This window comes from Phyllobates terribilis, unplaced genomic scaffold (genome assembly GCF_046119375.1).
Source record: "Phyllobates terribilis strain yellow unplaced genomic scaffold, ASM4611937v1 Scaffold_4__5_contigs__length_816908805, whole genome shotgun sequence".
Classification (NCBI taxonomy): domain Eukaryota; kingdom Metazoa; phylum Chordata; class Amphibia; order Anura; family Dendrobatidae; genus Phyllobates; species Phyllobates terribilis.
The window spans coordinates 802386199-802412482 of record NW_027362764.1 but is presented as its reverse complement, the minus strand read 5'-3'; the positions used below and the strand labels follow the sequence as shown (position 1 = coordinate 802412482).

Here is a 26284-nt window from a genome sequence, read left to right as displayed (position 1 = left end):
CTCAGAGCCAGACCCTGCATCAAACAGGGTATTATGACGTGGGGCATGCTATTACAGCACGTCATAAAGGGGTTAATCTGTATGTAATGAGCTCCCTCTAGTGGTGGCTGTATAAATCTGTATGTAGTAAGCTCCCTCTAGTGGTGGCTGTATAAATCTGTATGTAGTAAGCTCCCTCTAGTGGTGGCTGTATAAATCTGTATGTAGTGAGCTCCCTCTAGTGGTGGCTGTATAAATCTGTATGTAGTGAGCTCCCTCTAGTGGTGACTGTATAAATCTATATGTAGTGAGCTCCCCCTAGTGGTGACTGTATAAATCTGTATGCAGTGAGCTCCTGTAGTGGTGGCTGTATAAATCTGTATGTAGTGAGCTCCCTCTAGTGGTGGCTGTATAATCTGTATGTAGTGAGCTCCCTCTAGTGGTGGCTGTATAAATCTGTATGTAGTGAGCTCCCTCTAGTGGTGTCTGTATAAATCTGTATGTAGTGAGCTCCCCCTAGTGGTGACTGTATAAATCTGTATGTAGTGAGCTCCCTCTAGTGGTGGCTGTATAAATCTGTATGTAGTGAGCTCCCTCTAGTGGTGTCTGTATAAATCTGTATGTAGTGAGCTCCCCCTAGTGGTGACTGTATAAATCTGTATGTAGTGAGCTCCCCCTAGTGGTGACAGTCTATTTATAATCTGCCGTTATTTTTTCAAAATTTTGTAATATATATATATATCTCAACCTTGAGACGGCCATGACATCTGAACACTGATAAAGATTAAAGGCACCAAACAGGAGAAATCACCAAAAAAGGATAAAGAATTTATTTCAAGCACAGGACTACTGCCCCCAACATGTGCCCATAGACAGAGGACAGTCGGCGTCTCCAGGGAGTATTTATCAGCAGTAATGAGGCGCTGCTGGACTCCGGGTTCATGCGCTGGGGCCCTTCGCCTGCAGCAGAAATGTTCCTCGCTCCATAAGTAAGTGCCCCCTGTGCTGGTCGGTGATCTGCATAGAATAGAAGCAGCTAACACGTCCCCTCACGCCGGCTCCGCTCGCTGCTGTACGTCCAGACAGTGAGGACAGAGGCAGATGATGAGGGTGATGATCCCACAGCCGACAGCAGAAACCCAAGACCAATAATACCCTAACAGTCGCCATCGTCCGGGCGTCACCGCGCGCTTCACGTCTCTCCGGCTTCGGGTCATTTCCGGGCCTGGGCGTAGTTGGCGTTAAACCAGTCACATGTTTCCTGGACGGCTGCAGAGAAAGCGCAAAACCTGGTGAGTGACGGGAAGGAGCGGCGGTCACCCCGCAGCAGACCGCGCGGAGCGGACGCAGGTCGTAAGAGCCACCGCGAGTCCTGACACCAATGTGAACAGAGCCAGCTTCATCCTGGAATGGAAGGAGCTCCTCCCGTTCTGTGTATACAGCAGCTATGCAGATCTATGTGTTTACAAACAATCCCTGTGTGGTCTGATCCTGCAGCGACTGCCGCATCAGACTGCGCTGTCTATTTGTAGTCTGTAACTATGGAAACACATAGATCTGCACTCCAGCTGAAGGCATAAAACGGGAGGCTTTTTTTTTTTTTTTTTTTTTTTTTTTTTTTTTTACAGTAACTCTTTACAAAGTGGCTTCTCTTTCCATTTTGTATAATCTGGAAAATAATCCCGGTATATATAATAATCTGGTCCCGGCCATAGCTCCCACTATGGGGTATTTCAGACCGGCGGCCCCCCGCTGGGGCATCACTCACCCTGACTAAACGGTGTGAACTTGAAGTCGGGGCGGTATCGTCGCAGTTTGCTGTTACTCGCCGTCTTCTTGTATTGTCCGTCAGACTTTGTGCTGTCAAACTGAGCGAGGGGTTAAAGAGAAACGGCGCGGAGCGGAGAGAAGGCGGCGCGAGAACGGCGAGAATCACAATCACTACAGGTGCGTGTCGTCTATATACCCGGCACATAATGGAGGAGGAGTACTGGCATTCCAGCTCTGGGTGTAACTAGAGCGTAACAATAGTGACTGCAGCTCTGGGTGTAACTAGAGCGTAACAATAGTGACTGCAGCTCTGGGTGTAACTAGAGCGTAACAATAGTGACTGCAGCTCTGGGTGTAACTAGAGCGTAACAATAGTGACTGCAGCTCTGGGTGTAACTAGAGCGTAACAATAGTGACTGCAGCTCTGGGTGTAACTAGAGCGTAACAATAGTGACTGCAGCTCTGGGTGTAACTAGAGCGTAACAATAGTGACTGCAGCTCTGGGTGTAACTAGAGCGTAACAATAGTGACTGCAGCTCTGGGTGTAACTAGAGCGTAACAATAGTGACTGCAGCTCTGGGTGTAACTAGAGCGTAACAATAGTGACTGCAGCTCTGGGTGTAACTAGAGCGTAACAATAGTGACTGCAGCTCTGGGTGTAACTAGAGCGTAACAATAGTGACTGCAGCTCTGGGTGTAACTAGAGCATAACCATTGTGACTGGAGTGTGACAGCTGGGATTGCAGGTTTACATATAGACGGAGTGTCAGTATTGTGATTGCAGCTCTTGTTTGACATCTGGGGAACGGAGGAGATTTCGCCTCGGTTTTGCTCTGAGTTACGTTTATACGATGCCTCAAATTAAACTTCTTTAAAAATTAATAAAAATGTTATTAGCGCTAATGTTCTATGTAATTGGATGGACTGTTGTTACTGTGGTCAAATGTTTGTTCATCTAATTATAAAAATTAATAAAAAAATATATACATTGTGATTGCAGCTCTGGAGGAGACTGCTCAAGAGGATACGAGAACTTCCCCCTTGAAGTCCATGGCGGACACGATACTCTCTGCCGCCTCCTTGATGGACACCTCGTCCTCTTCTCCCACTGTAACACACACAGGTTATATAATAATACACGTTGTCTGCTGATCCTACAGGACACGACCTGCGGAGCAGAGCCTCACCGGAGAGGATGATGGGATCCACCTCATCGTATTCCCGCAGCACCCAGATAAAGAGCCGAGCCAGGTCCTGAGAGACAGGAGAACGCGAAAGTGAGCGCAGCTCTGGAGTATAATACAGGAGGTAATGTAAAGTATGTACACAGTGACTGCACCAACAGAATAGTGAGTGCAGCTCTGGAGTATAATACAGGAGGTAACTCAGGATCAGTAATGTAATGTATGTACACAGTGACTGCACCAGCAGAATAGTGAGTGCAGCTCTGGAGTATAATACAGGATGTAACTCTGGATCAGTAATGTAATGTATGTACACAGTGACTGCACCAGCAGAATAGTGAGTGCAGCTCTGGAGTATAATACAGGATGTAACTCAGGATCAGTAATGTAATGTATGTACACAGTGACTGCACCAGCAGAATAGTGAGTGCAGCTCTGGAGTATAATACAGGATGTAACTCAGGATCAGTAATGTAATGTATGTACACAGTGGCTGCACCAGCAGAATAGTGAGTGCAGCTCTGGAGTATAATACAGGATGTAACTCAGGATCAGTAATGTAATGTATGTACACAGTGACTGCACCAGCAGAATAGTGAGTGCAGCTCTGGAGTATAATACAGGAGGTAACTCTGGATCAGTAATGTAATGTATGTACACAGTGACTGCACCAGCAGAATAGTGAGTGCAGCTCTGGAGTATAATACAGGATGTAACTCAGGATCAGTAATGTAATGTATGCACACAGTGACTGCACCAGCAGAATAGTGAGTGCAGCTCTGGAGTATAATACAGGAGGTAACTCAGGATCAGTAATGTATGTACACAGTGACTGCACCAGCAGAATAGTGAGTGCAGCTCTGGAGTATAATACAGGATGTAACTCAGGATCAGTAATGTAATGTATGTACACAGTGACTGCACCAGCAGAATAGTGAGTGCAGCTCTGGAGTATAATACAGGATGTAACTCAGGATCAGTAATGTAATGTATGCACACAGTGACTGCACCAGCAGAATAGTGAGTGCAGCTCTGGAGTATAATACAGGAGGTAACTCAGGATCAGTAATGTAATGTATGCACACAGAGACTGCACCAGCAGAATAGTGAGTGCAGCTCTGGAGTATAATACAGGATGTAACTCAGGATCAGTAATGTAATGTATGTACACAGTGACTGCACCAGCAGAATAGTGAGTGCAGCTCTGGAGTATAATACAGGATGTAACTCAGGATCAGTAATGTAATGTATGTACACAGTGACTGCACCAGCAGAATAGTGAGTGCAGCTCTGGAGGATAATACAGGATGTAACTCAGGGTCAGTAATGTAATGTATGTACACAGTGACTGCACCAGCAGAATAGTGAGTGCAGCTCTGGAGTAGAATACAGGAAGTAACTCAGGATCAGTAATGTAATGTATGTACACAGTGACTGCACCAGCAGAATAGTGAGCGCAGCTCTGGGGTATAATACAGGAGGTAACTCAGGATCAGTAATGTAATGTATGTACACAGTGACAGCACCAGCAGAATAGTGAGTGCAGCTCTGGAGTAGAATACAGGAAGTAACTCAGGATCAGTAATGTAATGTATGTACACAGTGACTGCACCAGCAGAATAGTGAGTGCAGCTCTGGAGTATAATACAGGATGTAACTCAGGATCAGTGATGTAATGTATGTACACAGTGACTGCACCAGCAGAATAGTGAGTGCAGCTCTGGAGTATAATACAGGATGTAACTCAGGATCAGTAATGTAATGTATGTACACAGTGACTGCACCAGCAGAATAGTGAGCGCAGCTCTGGGGTATAATACAGGAGGTAACTCAGGATCAGTAATGTAATGTATGTACACAGTGACAGCACCAGCAGAATAGTGAGCGCAGCTCTGGAGTAGAATACAGGATGTAACTCAGGATCAGTAATGTAATGTATGTACACAGTGACTGCACCAGCAGAATAGTGAGTGCAGCTCTGGAGTATAATACAGGATGTAACTCAGGATCAGTAATGTAATGTATGTACACAGTGACTGCACCAGCAGAATAGTGAGTGCAGCTCTGGAATATAATACAGGATGTAACTCAGGATCAGTAATGTAATGTATGTACACAGTGACTGCACCAGCAGAATAGTGAGTGCAGCTCTGGAGTATAATACAGGATGTAACTCAGGATCAGTAATGTAATGTATGTACACAGTGACTGCACCAGCAGAATAGTGAGTGCAGCTCTGGAGAATAATACAGGATGTAACTCAGGATCAGTAATGTAATGTATGTACACAGTGACTGCACCAGCAGAATAGTGAGTGCAGCTCTGGAATATAATACAGGAGGTAACTCAGGATCAGTAATGTAATGTATGTACACAGTGACTGCACCAGCAGCATAGTGAGTGCAGCTCTGGAGTATAATACAGGATGTAACTCAGGATCAGTAATGTAATGTATGTACACAGTGACTGCACCAGCAGAATAGTGAGTGCAGCTCTGGAGTATAATACAGGAGGTAACTCAGGATCAGTAATGTAATGTATGCACACAGAGACTGCACCAGCAGAATAGTGAGTGCAGCTCTGGAGTATAATACAGGATGTAACTCAGGATCAGTAATGTAATGTATGCACACAGAGACTGCACCAGCAGAATAGTGAGTGCAGCTCTGGAATATAATACAGGAGGTAACTCAGGATCAGTAATGTAATGTATGTACACAGTGACTGCACCAGCAGAATAGTGAGTGCAGCTCTGGGGTATAATACAGGAGGTAACTCAGGATCAGTAATGTAATGTATGTACACAGTGACTGCACCAGCAGAATAGTGAGTGCAGCTCTGGGGTATAATACAGGAGGTAACTCAGGATCAGTAATGTAATGTATGTACACAGTGACTGCACCAGCAGAATAGTGAGTGCAGCTCTGGGGTATAATACAGGAGGTAACTCAGGATCAGTAATGTAATGTATGTACACAGTGACTGCACCAGCAGAATAGTGAGTGCAGCTCTGGAGTATAATACAGGATGTAACTCAGGATCAGTGATGTAATGTATGTACACAGTGACTGCACCAGCAGAATAGTGAGTGCAGCTCTGGAATATAATACAGGAGGTAACTCAGGATCAGTAATGTAATGTATGTTCACAGTGACTGCACCAGCAGAATAGTGAGTGCAGCTCTGGAGTATAATACAGGATGTAACTCAGGATCAGTGATGTAATGTATGTACACAGTGACTGCACCAGCAGAATAGTGAGTGCAGCTCTGGAAGATAATACAGGATGTAACTCAGGATCAGTAATGTAATGTATGTACACAGTGACTGCACCAGCAGAATAGTGAGTGCAGCTCTGGAATATAATACAGGAGGTAACTCAGGATCAGTAATGTAATGTATGTACACAGTGACTGCACCAGCTGAATAGTGAGTGCAGCTCTGAGGTATAATACAGGATATAACTCAGGATCAGTAATGTAATGTATGTACACAGTGACTGCACCAGCAGAATAGTGAGTGCAGCTCTGGAGTATAATACAGGATGTAACTCAGGATCAGTAATGTAACGTATGTACACAGTGACTGCACCAGCAGAATAGTGAGTGCAGCTCTGGAGTATAATACAGGAGGTAACTCAGGATCAGTAATGTAACGTATGTACACAGTGACTGCACCAGCAGAATAGTGAGTGCAGCTCTGGAGTATAATACAGGAGGTAACTCAGGATCAGTAATGTAATGTATGTACACAGTGACTGCACCAGCAGAATAGTGAGTGCAGCTCCGGAGTATAATACAGGATGTAACTCAGGATCAGTAATGTAATGTATGTACACAGTGACTGCACCAGCAGAATAGTGAGTGCAGCTCTGGAGTATAATACAGGATGTAACTCAGGATCAGTAATGTAATGTATGTACACAGTGACTGCACCAGCAGAATAGTGAGTGCAGCTCTGGAGTATAATACAGGAGGTAACTCAGGATCAGTAATGTAATGTATGTACACAGTGACTGCACCAGCAGAATAGTGAGTGCAGCTCTGGAGTATAATACAGGATGTAACTCAGGATCAGTAATGTAATGTATGTACACAGTGACTGCACCAGCAGCATAGTGAGTGCAGCTCTGGAGTATAATACAGGATGTAACTCAGGATCAGTGATGTAATGTATGTACACAGTGACTGCACCAGCAGAATAGTGAGTGCAGCTCTGGAGTATAATACAGGATGTAACTCAGGATCAGTAATGTAATGTATGTTCACAGTGACTGCACCAGCAGAATAGTGAGTGCAGCTCTGGAGTATAATACAGGATGTAACTCAGGATCAGTGATGTAATGTATGTACACAGTGACTGCACCAGCAGAATAGTGAGTGCAGCTCTGGAAGATAATACAGGATGTAACTCAGGATCAGTAATGTAATGTATGTACACAGTGACTGCACCAGCAGAATAGTGAGTGCAGCTCTGGAATATAATACAGGAGGTAACTCAGGATCAGTAATGTAATGTATGTACACAGTGACTGCACCAGCAGAATAGTGAGTGCAGCTCTGGAGTATAATACAGGATGTAACTCAGGATCAGTAATGTAACGTATGTACACAGTGACTGCACCAGCAGAATAGTGAGTGCAGCTCTGGAGTATAATACAGGAGGTAACTCAGGATCAGTAATGTAATGTATGTACACAGTGATTGCACCAGCAGAATAGTGAGTGCAGCTCTGGAGTATAATACAGGAGGTAACTCAGGATCAGTAATGTAATGTATGTACACAGTGACTGCACCAGCAGAATAGTGAGTGCAGCTCTGGAGTATAATACAGGATGTAACTCAGGATCAGTAATGTAACGTATGTACACAGTGACTGCACCAGCAGAATAGTGAGTGCAGCTCTGGGGTATAATACAGGAGGTAACTCAGGAGCAGTAATGTAATGTATGTACACAGTGACTGCACCAGCAGAATAGTGAGTGCAGCTCTGGAGTATAATACAGGATGTAACTCAGGATCAGTAATGTATGTACACAGTGACTGCACCAGCAGAATAGTGAGTGCAGCTCTGGAGTATAATACAGGATGTAACTCAGGATCAGTAATGTAATGTATGTACACAGTGACTGCACCAGCAGAATAGTGAGTGCAGCTCTGGAGTATAATACAGGATGTTACTCAGGATCAGTAATGTAATGTATGTACACAGTGACTGCACCAGCAGAATAGTGTGTGCAGCTCTGGAGTATAATACAGGAGGTAACTCAGGATCAGTAATGTAATGTATGTACACAGTGACTGCACCAGCAGAATAGTGAGTGCAGCTCTGGAGTATAATACAGGATGTAACTCAGGATCAGTAATGTATGTACACAGTGACTGCACCAGCAGAATAGTGAGTGCAGCTCTGGAGTATAATACAGGATGTAACTCAGGGTCAGTAATGTAATGTATGTACACTGTGACTGCACCAGCAGAATAGTGAGTGCAGCTCTGGGGTATAATACAGGAGGTAACTCAGGATCAGTAATGTAATGTATGTACACAGTGACTGCACCAGCAGAATAGTGAGTGCAGCTCTGGAGTATAATACAGGATGTAACTCAGGATCAGTAATGTAATGTATGTACACAGTGACTGCACCAGCAGAATAGTGAGTGCAGCTCTGGAGTATAATACAGGATGTTACTCAGGATCAGTAATGTAATGTATGTACACTGTGACTGCACCAGCAGAATAGTGAGTGCAGCTCTGGGGTATAATACAGGAGGTAACTCAGGATCAGTAATGTAATGTATGTACACAGTGACTGCACCAGCAGAATAGTGAGTGCAGCTCTGGAGTATAATACAGGATGTAACTCAGGATCAGTAATGTAATGTATGTACACAGTGACTGCACCAGCAGAATAGTGAGTGCAGCTCTGGAGTATAATACAGGAGGTAACTCAGGATCAGTAATGTAATGTATGTACACAGTGACTGCACCAGCAGAATAGTGAGTGCAGCTCTGGAGTATAATACAGGAGGTAACTCAGGATCAGTAATGTATGTACACAGTGACTGCACCGGCAGAATAGTGAGCGCAGCTCTGGAGTATAATACAGGATGTAACTCAGGATCAGTAATGTAATGTATGTACACAGTGACTGCACCGGCAGAATAGTGAGCGCAGCTCTGGGGTATAATACAGGAGGTAACTCAGGATCAGTAATGTAATGTATGTACACAGTGACTGCACCGGCAGAATAGTGAGTGCAGCTCTGGAGTATAATACAGGATGTAACTCAGGGTCAGTAATGTAATGTATGTACACAGTGACTGCACCAGCAGAATAGTGAGCGCAGCTCTGGGGTATAATACAGGAGGTAACTCAGGATCAGTAATGTAATGTATGTACACAGTGACTGCACCAGCAGCATAGTGAGTGCAGCTCTGGAGTATAATACAGGATGTAACTCAGGATCAGTAATGTAATGTATGTACAGAGTGACTGCACCAGCAGAATAGTGAGTGCAGCTCTGGAGTATAATACAGGAAGTAACTCAGGATCAGTAATGTAATGTATGTACACAGTGACTGCACCAGCAGAATAGTGAATGCAGCTCTGGAGTATAATACAGGACGTAACTCAGGATCAGTAATGTAATGTATGTTCACAGTGACTGCACCAGCAGAATAGTGAGTGCAGCTCTGGAGTATAATACAGGATGTAACTCAGGATCAGTGATGTAATGTATGTACACAGTGACTGCACCAGCAGAATAGTGAGTGCAGCTCTGGAGGATAATACAGGATGTAACTCAGGATCAGTAATGTAATGTATGTACACAGTGACTGCATCAGTAGAATAGTGAGTGCAGCTCTGGAATATAATACAGGAGGTAACTCAGGATCAGTAATGTAATGTATGTACACAGTGACTGCACCAGCTGAATAGTGAGTGCAGCTCTGAGGTATAATACAGGATGTAACTCAGGATCAGTAATGTAATGTATGTACACAGTGACTGCACCAGCAGAATAGTGAGTGCAGCTCTGGAGTATAATACAGGATGTAACTCAGGATCAGAAATGTAATGTATGTACACAGTGACTGTACCAGCAGAATAGTGAGTGCAGCTCTGGGGTATAATACAGGATGTAACTCAGGATCAGAAATGTAATGTATGTACACAGTGACTGCACCAGCAGAATAGTGAGTGCAGCTCTGGAGGATAATACAGGAGGTAACTCAGGATCAGTAATGTAATGTATGTACACAGTGACTGCACCAGCAGAATAGTGAGTGCAGCTCTGCAGTATAATACAGGATGTAACTCAGGATCAGTAATGTAATGTATGTACACAGTGACTGCACCAGCAGAATAGTGAGTGCAGCTCTGGAGGATAATACAGGAGGTAACTCAGGATCAGTAATGTAATGTATGTACACAGTGACTGCACCAGCAGAATAGTGAGTGCAGCTCTGGAGTATAATACAGGATGTAACTCAGGATCAGTAATGTAACGTATGTACACAGTGACTGCACCAGCAGAATAGTGAGTGCAGCTCTGGAGTATAATACAGGAGGTAACTCAGGATCAGTAATGTAATGTATACACACAGTGACTGCACCAGCAGAATAGTGAGTGCAGCTCTGGAGTATAATACAGGAGGTAACTCAGGATCAGTAATGTAATGTATGTACACAGTGACTGCACCAGCAGAATAGTGAGTGCAGCTCTGGAGTATAATACAGGATGTAACTCAGGATCAGTAATGTATGTACACAGTGACTGCACCAGCAGAATAGTGAGTGCAGCTCTGGAGTATAATACAGGATGTAACTCAGGATCAGTAATGTAACGTATGTACACAGTGACTGCACCAGCAGAATAGTGAGTGCAGCTCTGGAGTATAATACAGGATGTAACTCAGGATCAGTAATGTAATGTATGTACACAGTGACTGCACCAGCAGAATAGTGAGTGCAGCTCTGGAGTAAAATACAGGATGTAACTCAGGATCAGTAATGTAATGTATGTACACAGTGACTGCACCAGCAGAATAGTGAGTGCAGCTCTGGGGTATAATACAGGATGTAACTCAGGATCAGTAATGTAATGTATGTACACAGTGACTGCACCAGCAGAATAGTGAGTGTAGCTCTGGGGTATAATACAGGATGTAACTCAGGATCAGTAATGTAATGCATGTACACAGAGACTGCACCAGCAGAATAGTGAGCGCAGCTCTGGAGTATAATACAGGATGCAACTCAGGATCAGTAATGTAATGTATGTACACAGTGACTGCACCAGCAGAATAGTGAGTGCAGCTCTGGAGTATAATACCGGATGTAACTCAGGATCAGTAATGTAATGTATGTACACAGTGACTGCACCAGCAGAATAGTGAGTGCAGCTCTGAAGTATAATACAGGAGGTAACTCAGGATCAGTAATGTAATGTATGTACACAGTGACTGCACCAGCAGAATAGTGAGTGCAGCTCTGAAGTATAATACAGGAGGTAACTCAGGATCAGTAATGTATGTACACAGTGACTACACCAGCAGAATAGTGAGTGCAGCTCTGGAGTATAAAGGTTCTGTTTGTTGACTCACCAGTGAGTAGATAAATTGCCGCCGCGGTTTCCCGGTTCCCCAGATAGAGAGCGCGCAGCCATTTTCTGCAATCACAATGCACATTTATGTTATTCGCCCACTGGCGTTTCCTTGAGGATGGGGGAAGGGATAGATAATGGCGGCAGGAGAAGCTCACGTTTAGCCTGATGCACTTTGTGGATGAGTCCCGGCAGCACGTGACCGTCCTCGATGTTGAAGTTATCGTAGGGGCCGAAGACATTGGTGGGGATGACGGAGGTGAACTTGCATCCGTGCTGCTCGTAATACGCCCTGGAGTATAGGGAAGGGGAGAGGTCATTGCACTAAATATATGGAGGCAGCTTTCAGCACTTTAGACATTTATATTTGGACTATATTCAGACATTGTGGGTAAAGGAACAGTTTTACTTGTGATAATGCAGACGATTACTGGATGGCGGTTGTACGGTACTGAGGAACCACTGCTGATTAACCATCCGGGCTCCCTGCACAGTATAAGCCTGCAGCTGCTGTACACTCCAGCTAAGGCTCGGCCTATAAGGCCGGCACGTCTCTCTCTATATACAACCATTATTAAGTTCTCCAGCGTCCCCTTCAGTGAGGTCATTTCAATAACCATCGGGTCCATTTCATGCAAATGTCGTGAGACAGAAACTGATAAGACTTTCTCTTCTTCATGCGCCTTGCTCTCTCCTCTAGGACTTCTCTCTTCTTCATGCGCCTTGCTCTCTCCTCTAGGACTTCTCTCTTCTTCATGCACCTTGCTCTCTCCTCTAGGACTTCTCTCTTCTTCATGCACCTTGCTCTCTCCTCTAGGACTTCTCTCTTCTTCATGCACCTTGCTCTCTCCTCTAGGACTTCTCTCTTCTTCATGCACCTTGCTCTCTCCTCTAGGACTTCTCTCTTCTTCATGCGCCTTGCTCTCTCCTCTAGGACTTCTCTCTTCTTCATGCGCCTTGCTCTCTCCTCTAGGACTTCTCTCTTCTTCATGCGCCTTGCTCTCTCCTCTAGGACTTCTCTCTTCTTCATGCGCCTTGCTCTCTCCTCTAGGACTTCTCTCTTCTTCATGCGCCTTGCTCTCTCCTCTAGGACTTCTCTCTTCTTCATGCGCCTTGCTCTCTCCTCTAGGACTTCTCTCTTCTTCATGCGCCTTGCTCTCTCCTCTAGGACTTCTCTCTTCTTCATGCGCCTTGCTCTCTCCTCTAGGACTTCTCTCTTCTTCATGCGCCTTGCTCTCTCCTCTAGGACTTCTCTCTTCTTCATGCGCCTTGCTCTCTCCTCTAGGACTTCTCTCTTCTTCATGCGCCTTGCTCTCTCCTCTAGGACTTCTCTCTTCTTCATGCGCCTTGCTCTCTCCTCTAGGACTTCTCTCTTCTTCATGCGCCTTGCTCTCTCCTCTAGGACTTCTCTCTTCTTCATGCGCCTTGCTCTCTCCTCTAGGACTTCTCTCTTCTTCATGCACCTTGCTCTCTCCTCTAGGACTTCTCTCTTCTTCATGCACCTTGCTCTCTCCTCTATCTCAGATACTTTGTTTCAGCTGTTTTATCTGTTCCATCAGAAGTTTCCTCTGCCTGTCCATGGATTTTGGGTCTTACTCTTTTCCATGGTAGTCTTTTCTTCTTTTGCAGCTTTTATCCATTTATTAGCTTACCTGAAAGTCAAGATATACCTTCCCAAGATGTGGGCTCATGTACATCGACTGAGTGCCTTCTACGAGACGTGCAGGTGGTTTACCTTCGCTTTCTCTTGTTGAATGCGTCTGTTCTGCATCTGGTCACTTGTAGTCTTTGGGCTTGCACGAACGTCATCTATTTTCTCAGAAATAGTCTGATCACTGACCGTTTTCTTCTCTGGAAGTGGTGACCTTGTAGTTTGGGATTTAATGAAGCATTCTTATTTTACAGTATTTGGACAAGTGGAAACTACATGATCCTCTGTCAGGGTCGATTTTTTTTTTTTTTTTTTTTTTTTTTTTACAGTTCCTTAATGTTTTCTGTACATCTGTGACCCATACATCCATACGTAGATCTAGGGTCTCACCTGTCCTTGTATTGTATTGAGATTATAATACAATTTGGTATTGGCCATGAGCCGCTTTCCATCCAGAATAGCAGAACTGTCATCTTGGAATGTTGTAGTGAGTCCTTTGGCCGTCATACGCTTTACAGATAACAGTCCTTCTAGACTGGGAACATACAACACTTCTTTTACTGGTTTGGCTAAATTCAGTCATTTTTACTGGGGCACATGAGGACTCAGTGTCCAAGAGCTTCTGTATTTATTCTACTGTATCAGCAAGAAAGTTTGTTTCCTTGTTACTCAAGTCAAGTTTTGCACAAGAGTGTTTCTCTCTTGTTATGGGACTTGTTGCTCTGGAGACAATGCACCAAAAGTGAAATATCTGATTATTTGTCACTATAAATGTGTCTTATGTGCACATGGATCAGAGACTGGAGCTTTAACCTTTATTTAGTTTCTTTTTGGAATTGTTTCTGCTGTTCTGCTTTCCATATTGTAGTCTTTCTTTAGGTACACCTGCTTGTTGTATCTGGAATACGGTGTGGTTCCGGTTTCTTTATTATGTGACCTTGTATCAGTCAGCGATTCTAGGGTTACTTGCTGCTGAGTTCTGCAGAAGTTATTTTCATCCCTGCTATTCATCTACAAGGCTTGGCCTTTGCAAATTCTAGTGTCAGGTCTATCTCGACCTCGTCTCTAGCGCATTACTCCATGCACTGCACAGCACTATGGCTGCAGCGTGGACGTCTTCTATGTCCTCACCCACTGATCTCAGCTGTGCGATCTCTTCCAGCACCACATTTATGAGCTCCTATATATACTTTTCTTTGCGGCGTCTTGTTTTGTAGTTTCTTTAGCAGATAGACCGATAACATTTCCTCAGCTGGTAATGGTCATTATTGACGGCTGTCCTCCTCTCCTTTATATGTGTACGCTGAGCTTCTTACCTGTATACTGGAGATGAGAACCATCAGTCTGTCCACCAGGCCGGACTGGTGCAGATTTTAGTTTCTGCACAGTATGAGCCTGCAGCTGCTGTATACAGACCAAACAGTAGCCTGGTGCCCCCAAATTGAAGGTCAGGAATTCCCAGTTACACCAGTAAGCACAGGCCGTCCACCGCACATTACCACGATGGTGGTGGAGTTACCTGTTCTGGACGTCAATCATCCTCTTGGCGTAGGAATAGCCAAAGTTGGAGCTGTGCGGGGGTCCGAGGTGAATCTGCAGGGAAGATTGTGGTGAAAGCAGGCAAAAGATAAGTGGCAGATATATCACATGTGGTCTCTACTCACCATGGTCTCATCGATGGGGTAGGTGGTCTTGTCTGGGAAAATGCAGGTGGAGAGGCAAGAGACGACTTTCTGGACCCCCAGCTCGTATGAGGTGTGCAGCACGTTGTCATTAATGTGCAGGTTCTGTCTCTAGAAAGGAAAGAAGGTCAGAGATGAGGGCACGTCTCATAAAGGCTGCATTCACTACTTTTATCCTCCAGTCACTTCCAGAGCTGCATTAACAATTCTTATCCTCTAGGCACATGCAAAACTAAGTTATACTGCTTTCATATCTCTGTGGGACAACACACTTCACCCTTGGAGGGTCAATGTCTGCGGTGCGCGCTCTGCTGCGTGCTGGTAGATGTAGTGCTCACATCATGCACTGGATAATATATTCATTTATTTAACTTCAGAACAGACGGATTCAGTCAGTGGCAGCGAGCAGTATTGTGAATGCAGCTCTGGAGGTGACTGTAGTATAGTACGTGATGTTACTGTGTTTTCTGAATGTTTTTCCAGTGACATCGCTGAAGGTGGATCCTGTAACCAAAGCTGCTACTACAACTCCCATCAGGTCATTCTAAAGAATACAGATCTTACCAGGAAATCCAGGTTATACTTCATGTTCCGGAAGAGTCCGCCCACCATGGCTGCCAGGTGGATGACGTGAGTGGGTCTGTGCTTCTCAAACAGCGCCCGAGTGTCCGCAGTATCCCTGCAAGGAAGAGTAGAATCAGCAGGTGACCGGCGGTCCGCGCAGCCGACAGCGGCCCGCGCAGCCGACAGCGGCCCGCGCAGCCGACAGCGGCCCGCGCAGCCGACAGCGGCCGCGGGCAGACATCCTGCACTCACGTGAGGTCAGCATCCTTAGAGGACAGAAAGATCCATTCCTCATCCGGTCGTCCTTCTCCATCTGCCACAATTTTCTCGATGGCTTTGCCCACCAGCCCGGAGCCGCCCGTCACTAGGATTCTCTTTGGTTTATTTTCTGTCATAGTGTTTTACCCTGCGAAGAAACAACAAAGCCAATGTTACTCCCACATTACTCCCCCGCCGCCCATGACATCACACGTTACTCCCCCGCCACCCATGACATCACAGAGAATAATAGATTGTAGTCTCCTGTCCTACAGTCACCTCCCCCAGTAATGGCTGATAAAAGGGAGTAATAGATTGTTGTAGTCTCCATGTTACGCAAGGTGTGGGAAAGACTTTGTGTTGCACTAAGGGAAGAGGGAAAGGCATGAGTGGAGACCACCTAGGTTGATCTAGCGTCACCCAGTATTGGCTCTTCACCAATCGTCGCACGCGTGCCTCGCCCCGTCTTTCCCTGGCGTATGGCTAAGGCTAGGGAAGGGAGGAGATGAGCACTAGTCAATCTTCACTAAACACTATAGACAACAGGGGTGGACAAACAGGGGGAAATTGCTTAGCTTTAGATGACTCCAGACAAATGCGCACACGTCCTCAAGCTCCAGTGAGGACGAAGTACTGCTCCTGCTAAAGCTTTCACAAATAGTAATTAATATCGCCGGCACCTCCCTCTGAAACACAGCAGGTATTTATACACCCAGACAGGGTGTTAGCCAGAGGGAGGTAGCCAGCCTCTAAGAAGATGTCTTTAATGGTAAACGTAGAGATCTCCTGCAACGAACTGCACGGCGACTGTCTGTCACCTCTGACACACCCGTGACAGTACCCCCCTTCCTCTACGAGTGGCCTCCCGACACTCAGGACCGGGTTTCTCAGGATAAGATGTGTGGAATGAACCAACCAACCTGGGAGAGTTCACCTCTAATGCTGAAACCCCCATCCTCTCCTCTGGACCATAGCCTTTCCAGTGCACCAAGTATTGCAGAGAAAGACGTTAGAGACGAGAATCTACAATCCTCGAAATCTAGAACTCCAGATTACCATCAACCATTACTGGGGGCGGTGATAGAGGGGAGGACTCAAGAGGTTCCACATACTTTTTGAGTAAGGATCTATGGAACACGTTGTAGACCTTAAGGACCCGAGGAAGTTCAAGACGAAACGCTGCTGGGTTAATGACTGTGGTTATTTTATATGGACCAATAAACCTAGGTCCCAGCTTCCAAGAAGGAACTTTCAATCTTATATTCCTGGTAGATAACCACACAAAGTCACTCACATTCAGGTCCGGACCTGGTAAGTGTTTTCTGTCAGCCATGCTTTTATACCTGTCTCCCATGATCTTTAAATCACACAGAACACCCTACCATACCGAGGAGAGCGACAAAGCAACCTGTACCAAACTCTGGGTGATAACCGTATGCACCGAAGAACGGTGGCCTGCCAGTGGATTCTTGATGATCATTATTAATGGCAAATTCTGCCAGCGGTAAGTAGGATGCCCAATCCTCCTAACTTTTGGAGACAAAACACCTGAGGTATGTCTCCAAATTCTGATTGACACGCTCGGTCTGTCCATTCCACTGAGGGTGAAAGGTAGAGGAAAAGGACAGCTGCACCCCCAGTCGAGAACAGAATGCCTTCCAGAACTTGGAAACAAACTGGGTCCCCCGATTTGACACCACATCGGAGGGATCCCCGTGAAGTATCACAATCTCATTTATGAACACCTGAGCAAGTGTCTTGGCATTGGGAAGTGCAGGTAATGTGATGAAGTGAACCATTTAACTGAACCTATCTACAACCACCAAAACCACCGTTTTGCCTGCAGAAACGGGTAGGTCAGTAATAAAATCCATGGACAAGTGTGTCCATGGCCTACTAGGGATAGGTAGCGGAAGAAGTGAACCAGACGGACAGGTATGCGAAACCTTAGAACGCGCAAATACTACAAGCAGCTACGTGTTCAATCACATCCCGATGCAACCCCGGCCACCAAAAACTATGAGAGAGGAGGTCCGTGGTTGCCTTACCACCTGGATGACCAGCAAGCACAGAGTTATCATGTTCCTTAATTACTTTGCGGCGCAGATCAAATGGTACAAATAACCTTCCTGAAGGGCAGGGGCGTCCCCCAGAGCCTCCAACACCTCACCCTCCAGTTTAGGATACAATGCCGAAATGACCACCCCTTTCTGTAATATCGGGGCAGGGTTCTCATGGTCACCACCACCAGGGAAGCTCCGGGACAAAGCATCAACCTTAACATTTTTGACCCCTGGACGAAAAGTGACAACAAAATTGAACCTAGTAAAAAACAGGGACCATCTGACTTGCCTAGGGTTGAGACGTTTAGCTGACTGGAGATATGACAGGTTCTTATGGTCAGTAATAACAGTAATAGGATGGACAGCCTCCTCCAACCAGTGTCGCCATTCCTCCAATGCCAATTTGATCGCCAAAAGTTCCCTATTACCCATGTCATAATTTCTCTCAGCCGAAGACAATTTTTTAGAAAAGAAGGCGCATGGACCCCATTTACCAGGGGACGGACCCCGAGACAACACAGCCCCAACCCCGACATCCGAAGCATCGACCTCCACAATAAAGGGTTGAGAAACATCGGGCTGACGGAGTATAGGTGCAGCGGCAAAATGATTCTTTAAGGAAGAAAAAGCCTGGAGGGAAGCATACGACCACTTGGAAAAATCAGACGCCTTCTTAGTCATGTCATTAAGGAGTTTCACTATAACAGAGTAATTTTGGATGAATTTCCAGTAAAAATCAGTAAAGCCCAGAAAACGTTGTAGAGTCTTCAGATTGTCGGGAAGTTCCCAGTCAAGGACTGCGCGGATCTTCTCCGGATCCATCCGAAAACCCGAAGATGACAACAAGTACCCCAAAAACTGCACCTCCGGAACAGCAAAAACACATTTTTCCAGTTTGGCATAGAGTTTGTTATCCCTTAATATCTGAAGCCCCTGTTTAACATGCCCCCGATGAGTCTCAAAATCAGGTGAGTAAACCAAAATATGGTCCAGATAGACGGCCACAAACCTCCCCACCAAATGATGGAAAATATAATTTATGAAATGTTGGAACACCGCAGGTGCATTGGTCAAACCAAAAGGCATAACCAGACTCTCGAGGTGTCCTTCCGGGGTATTGAACGCTGTTTTCCATTCGTCCCCTTCTCTGATTCCAACCAGGTTGTAGGCTCCCCTTAAATCCACCTTGGAGAATACCTTAGCTCCCACAACCTGGCAGAACAAATCAGGAATCAGAGGAAGAGGGTATGGATCACGGATAGTAATTTGATTTAATCCCCGTAAATCTAAACAGGGACGTAGGCCGCCATCTTTTTTCTTCACGAAGAAGAACCCTGCCACCATGGGCGAAGATGAGGGTCTTATATGTCCCTTCTCCAGACTTTCCACAATGAAAACCTTCATGGCTTGTCTCTCAGGGCCAGAAAGATTATACAGTCTGGACTTTGGTAGTTTAGCTCCGGGGGTCAGGTTAATAGGACAGTCATAAGCAGGATGAGGAGGAAAGTCCTGACACCCCTCTCAGAAAAACGCTCTCAAAACCAGACAGAAAAGCCGGTAATATTTCCGTGGAGACTGTAGCAAAGGAAATATCCAGACAGTTCTCATGGCAGTAATCTCCCCATTCAATAATCTCCCCGGTTTGCCAATCCACCAACAGATTATGATTAACCCCTTCGCAATCCTGAGATTTTCCGGTTTTGCTCCCCTTGTTCCCAGAGCCATAGCGTTTTTATTTTTTGGTCAATATGGCCGTGTGAGGGCCTATTTTTTGTGGGACGAGTTTTAATTTTGAAGGACATTACTGTTTTTACCATATCGTGTACGGGAAAAAAATTCCAAGTGCAGTGAAATTGCAAAAAAAGTGCAATACCACAGATATTTTTTTTTACCACGTTCACTGAATGCTAAAACTAACCTGCCATTATTATTCTCCAGGTCATTACGAGTTCGTAGACACCAAACATGTACAGGTTCTTTTATATTTAAGTGGTGAAAAAAAATTCCAAAATTTGCTTAAAAAAAAAAAAAAAAATAAAAAAAAAAAAAAAGCGCCATTTTCCAAGACTCGTAGCGTCTCCATTTTTCGGATCTGGGGCCAGGTGAGGGCTTATTTTTTGTGCGCCGAACTGAAGTTTTTATTGATACCTTTTGGGGTAGATCCGATGTTTTGATCGCCCGTTATTGCATTTTATTTCAATGTTGCGGCGACCAAAAAACTTAATTCTGGCGTTTAGAATTTTTTTCTCGTTACGCCGTTTACCGATCGAATTAATTCTTTTTTTATATTGATAGATCGGGCGATTCTGAACGCGGCGATACCGAATATGTGTATGTGGTTTTTTTTATTATTTTATTTTAAATGGGGCGAAAGGGGGGTGATTTAAACTTATATTTTTTTAATTCTTTTAAAAACATTTTTTTTTTCACTTTATGCTTTCTTCTATAGTCTCCATAGGAGACTAGAAGCAGCAGTTGTCTGATCTCCTCTGCTACATAGAGGTGATGAGCAGATGACTTGTATGTAGCAGAAATGCTCCTGTGCTATGAGCGCCGACCACTAGGTGGCGCTCATAGATATCAGCACATGACAACCACTGGAGTCTGCTGCAGACCCCGGGTTGTCATGCCCACCCATCAGTGACCCGTGATCACGTGACGGGGTCACCAATGAGCGGGGTAAGTGACGCGCTTCCGGCACGGCGATGTTAAATGCTGCTGTCAGAGATTGACAGCGGCATTTAACATGTTAACAGCCGCGGGTGGATTGCGATTTCACCCGTGGCTGTTGCGGGCACATGTCAGCTGTAATAATCAGCTGACATGTGCCCCGTTCAGTGCGGGCTCAGCGCCGGAGCCTGCGCTGAACAGGGGGTGACAGCCTGGTGCGTACAAATACGCCCCAGGTTGTAAAGGGGTTAACAAGCCAAGGAATTACCAAAACAATTGATGTGGGAAGATTGTCCAGGACATAGCAAAGGATGATTTCACAATGAACTGACCCCACCCTCAGTTTTACATTATGTACAATCTGAGAAAATGCTTTCTGTGCAAGTGGCGCCGAGTCAATGGCGAAGATGGGAATAGGTTCAGCTAAACCACAGCAAGCAAGACCATGAGTTTTCACAAACTCAGCACCAACCATGCTAACTCCGGCTCCACTGTCAACAAACACAGAAATGTTCTTGGTTTTGCTCTCTAGCACCAGCTCTGCTGTCAGGACAAAGCTGGAACTGCAGGTTGGTAACAAATGCACCCCTTGTTTATCCAACTCCAGACTACCAAGAGTTAATAGAGTCTCCTTTTGTTTAGGAATTGCAGGACAGGTCCCAACAAAATGTCCCTTCCCCCCCCAAAAAAATATGCCCTTTTTCCTGCAAATCTCCAGGGAGATGTATGATGTAGAGACACCCCCAAACTGCATGGGTTCCTCACACCTCCCCCAGCAGAGGTACACAACCCCGATAAGAAGGCCCTGGAGAAGGTGGCTACTCCGTCTATTCCGTAGGAGTCTATCAAGACGTATGGCCAACGACATGGCCGCCTCCAAGGACTGAGGGGTATCATATACTGCCAATGCATCTTTCAACCTTTCAGTAAGCCCCTCACAAAATTGTCTTCTAAGGGCTGAGTCCTTCCATTTGGAATCCGTCGCCATCTACGGAATTCAGAACTGTCCGTCTCCACTGACCGATTCCCCAGCTGAAGGCGACGTAGCCTAGACTCAGCCAAGGAGACTCGGTCAGGGTCATCACAGATAGAGGCCAGAGCCCCGAAAAACCCTCCACAGACTGGAGACAAACCGAGTCCTGCGGTAAAGAAAACGCCCACGACTGAGGATCTCCCTGCAGTAGAGAAATCACAATACCAACCCGTTGTTCCTCATTACCGGAGGAGTAGGGACGAAGTTTGAAGTACAATTTGCAGGGCTCCTTGAATACAAAAAACTTGTCCCTACCTCCTGAAAACCTGTCCGGGAGGGTGACCTTGGGTTCAGGCTGGTCAGACCTACCTGCAGAGACCCCACATTGGCGACCTGTAACCGCTGATGCTGAACCTCACAGCAGAGGTCAATCACCTCCAGAGACAGCCTGCGCAGCCGCTCTGCAACTGATCCCATACCAAGGGAGAAAGGAAAAAAAAAGTCCACGCCCAAAAACACAAAGAGGGGAAAAAAAGAACAAAGTGCCAGTTTGTTTGTTTTTCCTTTTCAAAATGTGCTCGGCCAGCGATAATGTCACGCAAGGTGTGGGAAATCGTGTAACACAGAGGGAAAAGGGAAAGGGAGCCCAGACCCCAGGGAAAGGGGGGAAGTGGAGACCTCCTAGGTTGATCTAGCGTCACCCTGTCTCCCCTAACGTCCCTGTATTGGCTCTTCATCAATCGCCGCATGCGTAGCTCGCCCTGTCGTATGGCCAAGGCTAGGGAAGGGAGGAGATGAGCACTAGTCGATCTTCACTAAACACTATAGACAACAGGGGTGGACAAACAGGGGGGAATTGCTTAGCTTTAGACTATTCCAGATAAACGCGCACACGTCCTCAAGCTCCCTAGAGGACGAAGTATGGCTCTTGCTAAGCCTCACAAGTAGTAATGAATATTGCTGCCACCTCCCTCTCAGACACACTAGGTATTTATACACCCAGGGAGGTAGCCGCTGGGTCCTAGAGACAGACAGCCTCTAGGAAGATGTCTGTAATGCCAAACGTAGAGATCTCCTGCAACCAACTGCAGGGTGACTGTCACCTCTGACACACACGTGACACTCCTGTCCTACAGTCACCTCCCCCAGTAATGGCTGATAACAGGGAGTAAAAGACAATTTCCACCTTCCAGTATAAGTAGTGATCATCAGGGCTGTGGTGTCAATAAGCCAAACCTCCGGCTCCGACCCCCTCATACGCGGCTCATGTGTAAGTGATAAATTTCCTGCAGCACAGATTCATCTCAGCTAAAAGTCCAGACATTTATAGGACATTTCAGAACTTTCCCAAATTCTTATGAAAAAATATTCCCCACAAACTGCATTGAATGACTGCACCCAATGTATTATAGATCTTAGGAGTCGGAGTCATGTTATACCAACTCCACAGCCCTGGTGACCATATGACACAGTGGGGGAGAACCTCCGACCTGCGGACACCTCACTGCTTGCAACAGCGGCCGAATTTTACCGGCCCTTTAATTCTTCCTTACAATGTGAGCACACGCACACAGCATTCACTACTGTACACTACGGCGCATGGAACGCAGGATTACGGCCTGACACTGGCCAGTGTCCACACAGGCGGCCCCTGCGCCATATATACCTCCACTGCTGAGCTGTATGTAACTGGAGCAGTGAGGAGTTTCCCCCTGTGGAGACCTGCAGTGTCATATACATATTTTCCGTATAATTTATTGCTGCAATTTCTTTCCCAAACTTATTTGGAAAGAGTCGTCATCTAACATCGCCCCTCACTGGACAGGAGCAGCGCTGCCGTCACATCGGGGGAGGGGGGCATATGTGTGACCATACGTAGCAGGATAAATTTCCAGTTGATAATTTCGTATGTCGGCGACTGATGGTAAAAATATCCAAATGGCCCCTGGCAGAAAGAAATGCCGCTTCCCCTCCCCGGTCTATCCCATTACTATAACAAGTTCATACACCTGGGATAAGTGCAGAGCATAGGGGGCTGTTCACACGTTACTCCTGCAGGTGACAGATACAGTCTCTGTATATTAGTGGGTGACAGCGCGGGGCCGGGATATCACGGGGTGTGTGACCAGTCCGCAGGATAGCAGCATTATACCTGGTGGCAGCAGCCGGGGCTGGACCCGCTCTGTGGTGCCCAATCCTGCGGAAAACATCCACATTAACCCCTCGTGGACCCTGACGTACATGTACAGTGCGGAGTGGGCACACGGCCCCCACAGCGGGTCTGCCAAGACCACGGCTGATTAACTCTTCACATGCTGCACTTGAAGTGACCGCATGTGAACCCAGACAGCGCCCGGGGCGGACAGAGGACGGACGGCGAGCGCCCGGGGAGGAGGACGACGGACAGAGGGGAGGAGGACGACGGACGGACGGCGGGCGCCAGGGGAGGAGGACGACGGACAGAGGGGAGGAGGACGACGGACGGACGGCGGGCGCCAGGGGAGGAGGACGACGGACAGAGGGGAGGAGGACGACGGACGGACGGCGGGCGCCAGGGGAGGAGGATGACGGACGGACGGCGGGCGCCCGGGGAGGAGGACGACGGACAGAGGGGAGGAGGACGACGGACGGACGGCGGGCGCCAGGGGAGGAGGACGACGGACAGAGGGGAGGAGGACGACGGACGGACGGCGGGCGCCAGGGGAGGAGGATGACGGACGGACGGCGGGCGCCCGGGGAGGAGGACGACGGACAGAGGGGAGGAGGACGACGGGCGGACGGCGGGCACCCGGGGAGGAGGACGACGGACGGACGGCGGGCGCCCGGGGAGGAGGACGAGGGACAGAGGGGAGGAGGACGACGGACAGAGGGGAGGAGGACGACGGACAGAGGGGAGGAGGACGACGGACAGAGGGGAGGAGGACGACGGACAGAGGGGAGGAGGACGACGACGGACGGACGGCGGGCGCCAGGGGAGGAGGACGACGGACAGAGGGGAGGAGGACGACGACGGACGGACGGCGGGCGCCAGGGGAGGAGGACGACGGACAGAGGGGAGGAGGACGACGGACGGACGGCGGGCGCCAGGGGAGGAGGACGACGGACGGACGGCGGGCGCCCGGGGAGGAGGACGACGGACAGAGGGGAGGAGGACGACGGACGGACGGCGGGCACCCGGGGAGGAGGACGACGGACAGAGGGGAGGAGGACGACGGACAGAGGGGAGGAGGACGACGGACAGAGGGGAGGAGGACGACGGACAGAGGGGAGGAGGACGACGGACAGAGGGGAGGAGGACGACGGACAGAGGGGAGGAGGACGACGGACAGAGGGGAGGAGGACGACGGACAGAGGGGAGGAGGACGACGGACAGAGGGGAGGAGGACGACGGACAGAGGGGAGGAGGACAGCACCTTGCTAAAAAGGTAAACAAAAAAAACTGAAAATAAAAAAATAAATGTTATTTTTCAAGGCAGAATAAATACATCAGATAATGCCGGAGCCGCAACCAGGATCAGTAAACAGCAAGAGAAGAGACCGGACTACAAGGACTCAGGGCTACAACACTGGAGAAATATACAAACCATGCGTCACAGGAATAAACGCACCGTGTGAATGACCCCGCACGGAATTGTGATTACCTTCCGAGGAAACACGGAGATACTATTGAAACCGCCCAGTAATGAAGCCGGCTGACACCAGAGAGCAGTAGCCCACATTCCGGCCCAGCAGTGCCCCCCCGGTATCACGGCTGAGGACTACTCCACCCCCCAGGAGAGGACAACTTCCCCAGCAGCGGCGGCTCTCGCTCCTCACCTGCTCCGATCTCGTCATTCAATCCACAGACTGCACTTCCGGGAGTGACGTGTCCAGTGCATGCCGGGAAATGTAGTCCGGACACACCTCCTCCTCATTCACCCCTGGACTGCTGGAGAAGAGTCACCAGACTGTCTGCACCGTGAGATAGTGACAAACCCGCAGCTGATAATATAATGTGCCCCATAATATAATATTATATGTCCTCTGATAATATAATGTGCCCCATAATATAATATTATATGTCCTCTGATAATATAATGTGCCCCATAATATAATATTATATGTCCTCTGATAATATAATGTGCCCCATAATATAATATTATATGTCCCCTGATAATATAATGTGCCCCCATAATATAATATTATATGTCCCCTGATAATATAATGTGCCCCATAATATAATATTATATGTACCCTGATAATATAATGTGCCCCCATAATATAATATTATATGTCCTCTGATAATATAATGTGCCCCCATAATATAATATTATATGTACCCTGATAATATAATGTGCCCCCATAATATAATATTATATGTCCTCTGATAATATAATGTGCCCCCATAATATAATATTATATGTCCCCTGATAATATAATGTGCCCCATAATATAATATTATATGTCCCCTGATAATATAATGTGCCCCCATAATATAATATTATATGTACCCTGATAATATAATGTGCCCCCATAATATAATATTATATGTCCTCTGATAATATAATGTGCCCCCATAATATAATATTATATGTCCCCTGATAATATAATGTGCCCCATAATATAATATTATATGTCCCCTGATAATATAATGTGCCCCCATAATATAATATTATATGTCCCCTGATAATATAATGTGCCCCATAATATAATATTATATGTCCTCTGATAATATAATGTGCCCCCATAATATAATATTATATGTCCCCTGATAATATAATGTGCCCCCATAATATAATATTATATGTACCCTGATAATATAATGTGCCCCATAATATAATATTATATGTCCTCTGATAATATAATGTGCCCCCATAATATAATATTATATGTCCCCTGATAATA

At 46.6% G+C, this 26284-nt stretch overlaps 2 protein-coding genes across 6 annotated transcripts in view; one reads left to right on the top strand and one right to left on the bottom strand.

Moving 5' to 3' along the window:
• NAPRT (nicotinate phosphoribosyltransferase) overlaps positions 1-26284 on the top strand; it is a 192165-nt gene that overhangs the window by 88506 nt on the left and 77375 nt on the right. The window lies entirely within an intron of this gene.
• On the bottom strand, positions 787-25289 carry GFUS (GDP-L-fucose synthase). 5 transcript variants are annotated; one of them, XM_073680059.1, is made up of 11 exons: positions 25217-25289; positions 15689-15842; positions 15437-15551; positions 14855-14983; positions 14710-14783; positions 11698-11831; positions 11541-11605; positions 2937-3003; positions 2778-2857; positions 1748-1847; positions 787-1248 (listed from the first exon to the last, which is right to left on the bottom strand). In XM_073680059.1, the coding sequence occupies exons 2-11, from the start codon at positions 15829-15831 to the stop codon at positions 1193-1195; spliced, it is 963 nt and encodes a 320-aa protein (XP_073536160.1). In that variant the 5' UTR covers positions 15832-15842; positions 25217-25289; the 3' UTR covers positions 787-1192. The 5 variants fall into 5 exon arrangements, with proteins under 5 accessions (XP_073536160.1, XP_073536162.1, XP_073536161.1 ...); XM_073680061.1 differs by lacking the exon at positions 25217-25289 and adding an exon at positions 25009-25210; XM_073680060.1 differs by lacking the exon at positions 25217-25289 and adding an exon at positions 25042-25210.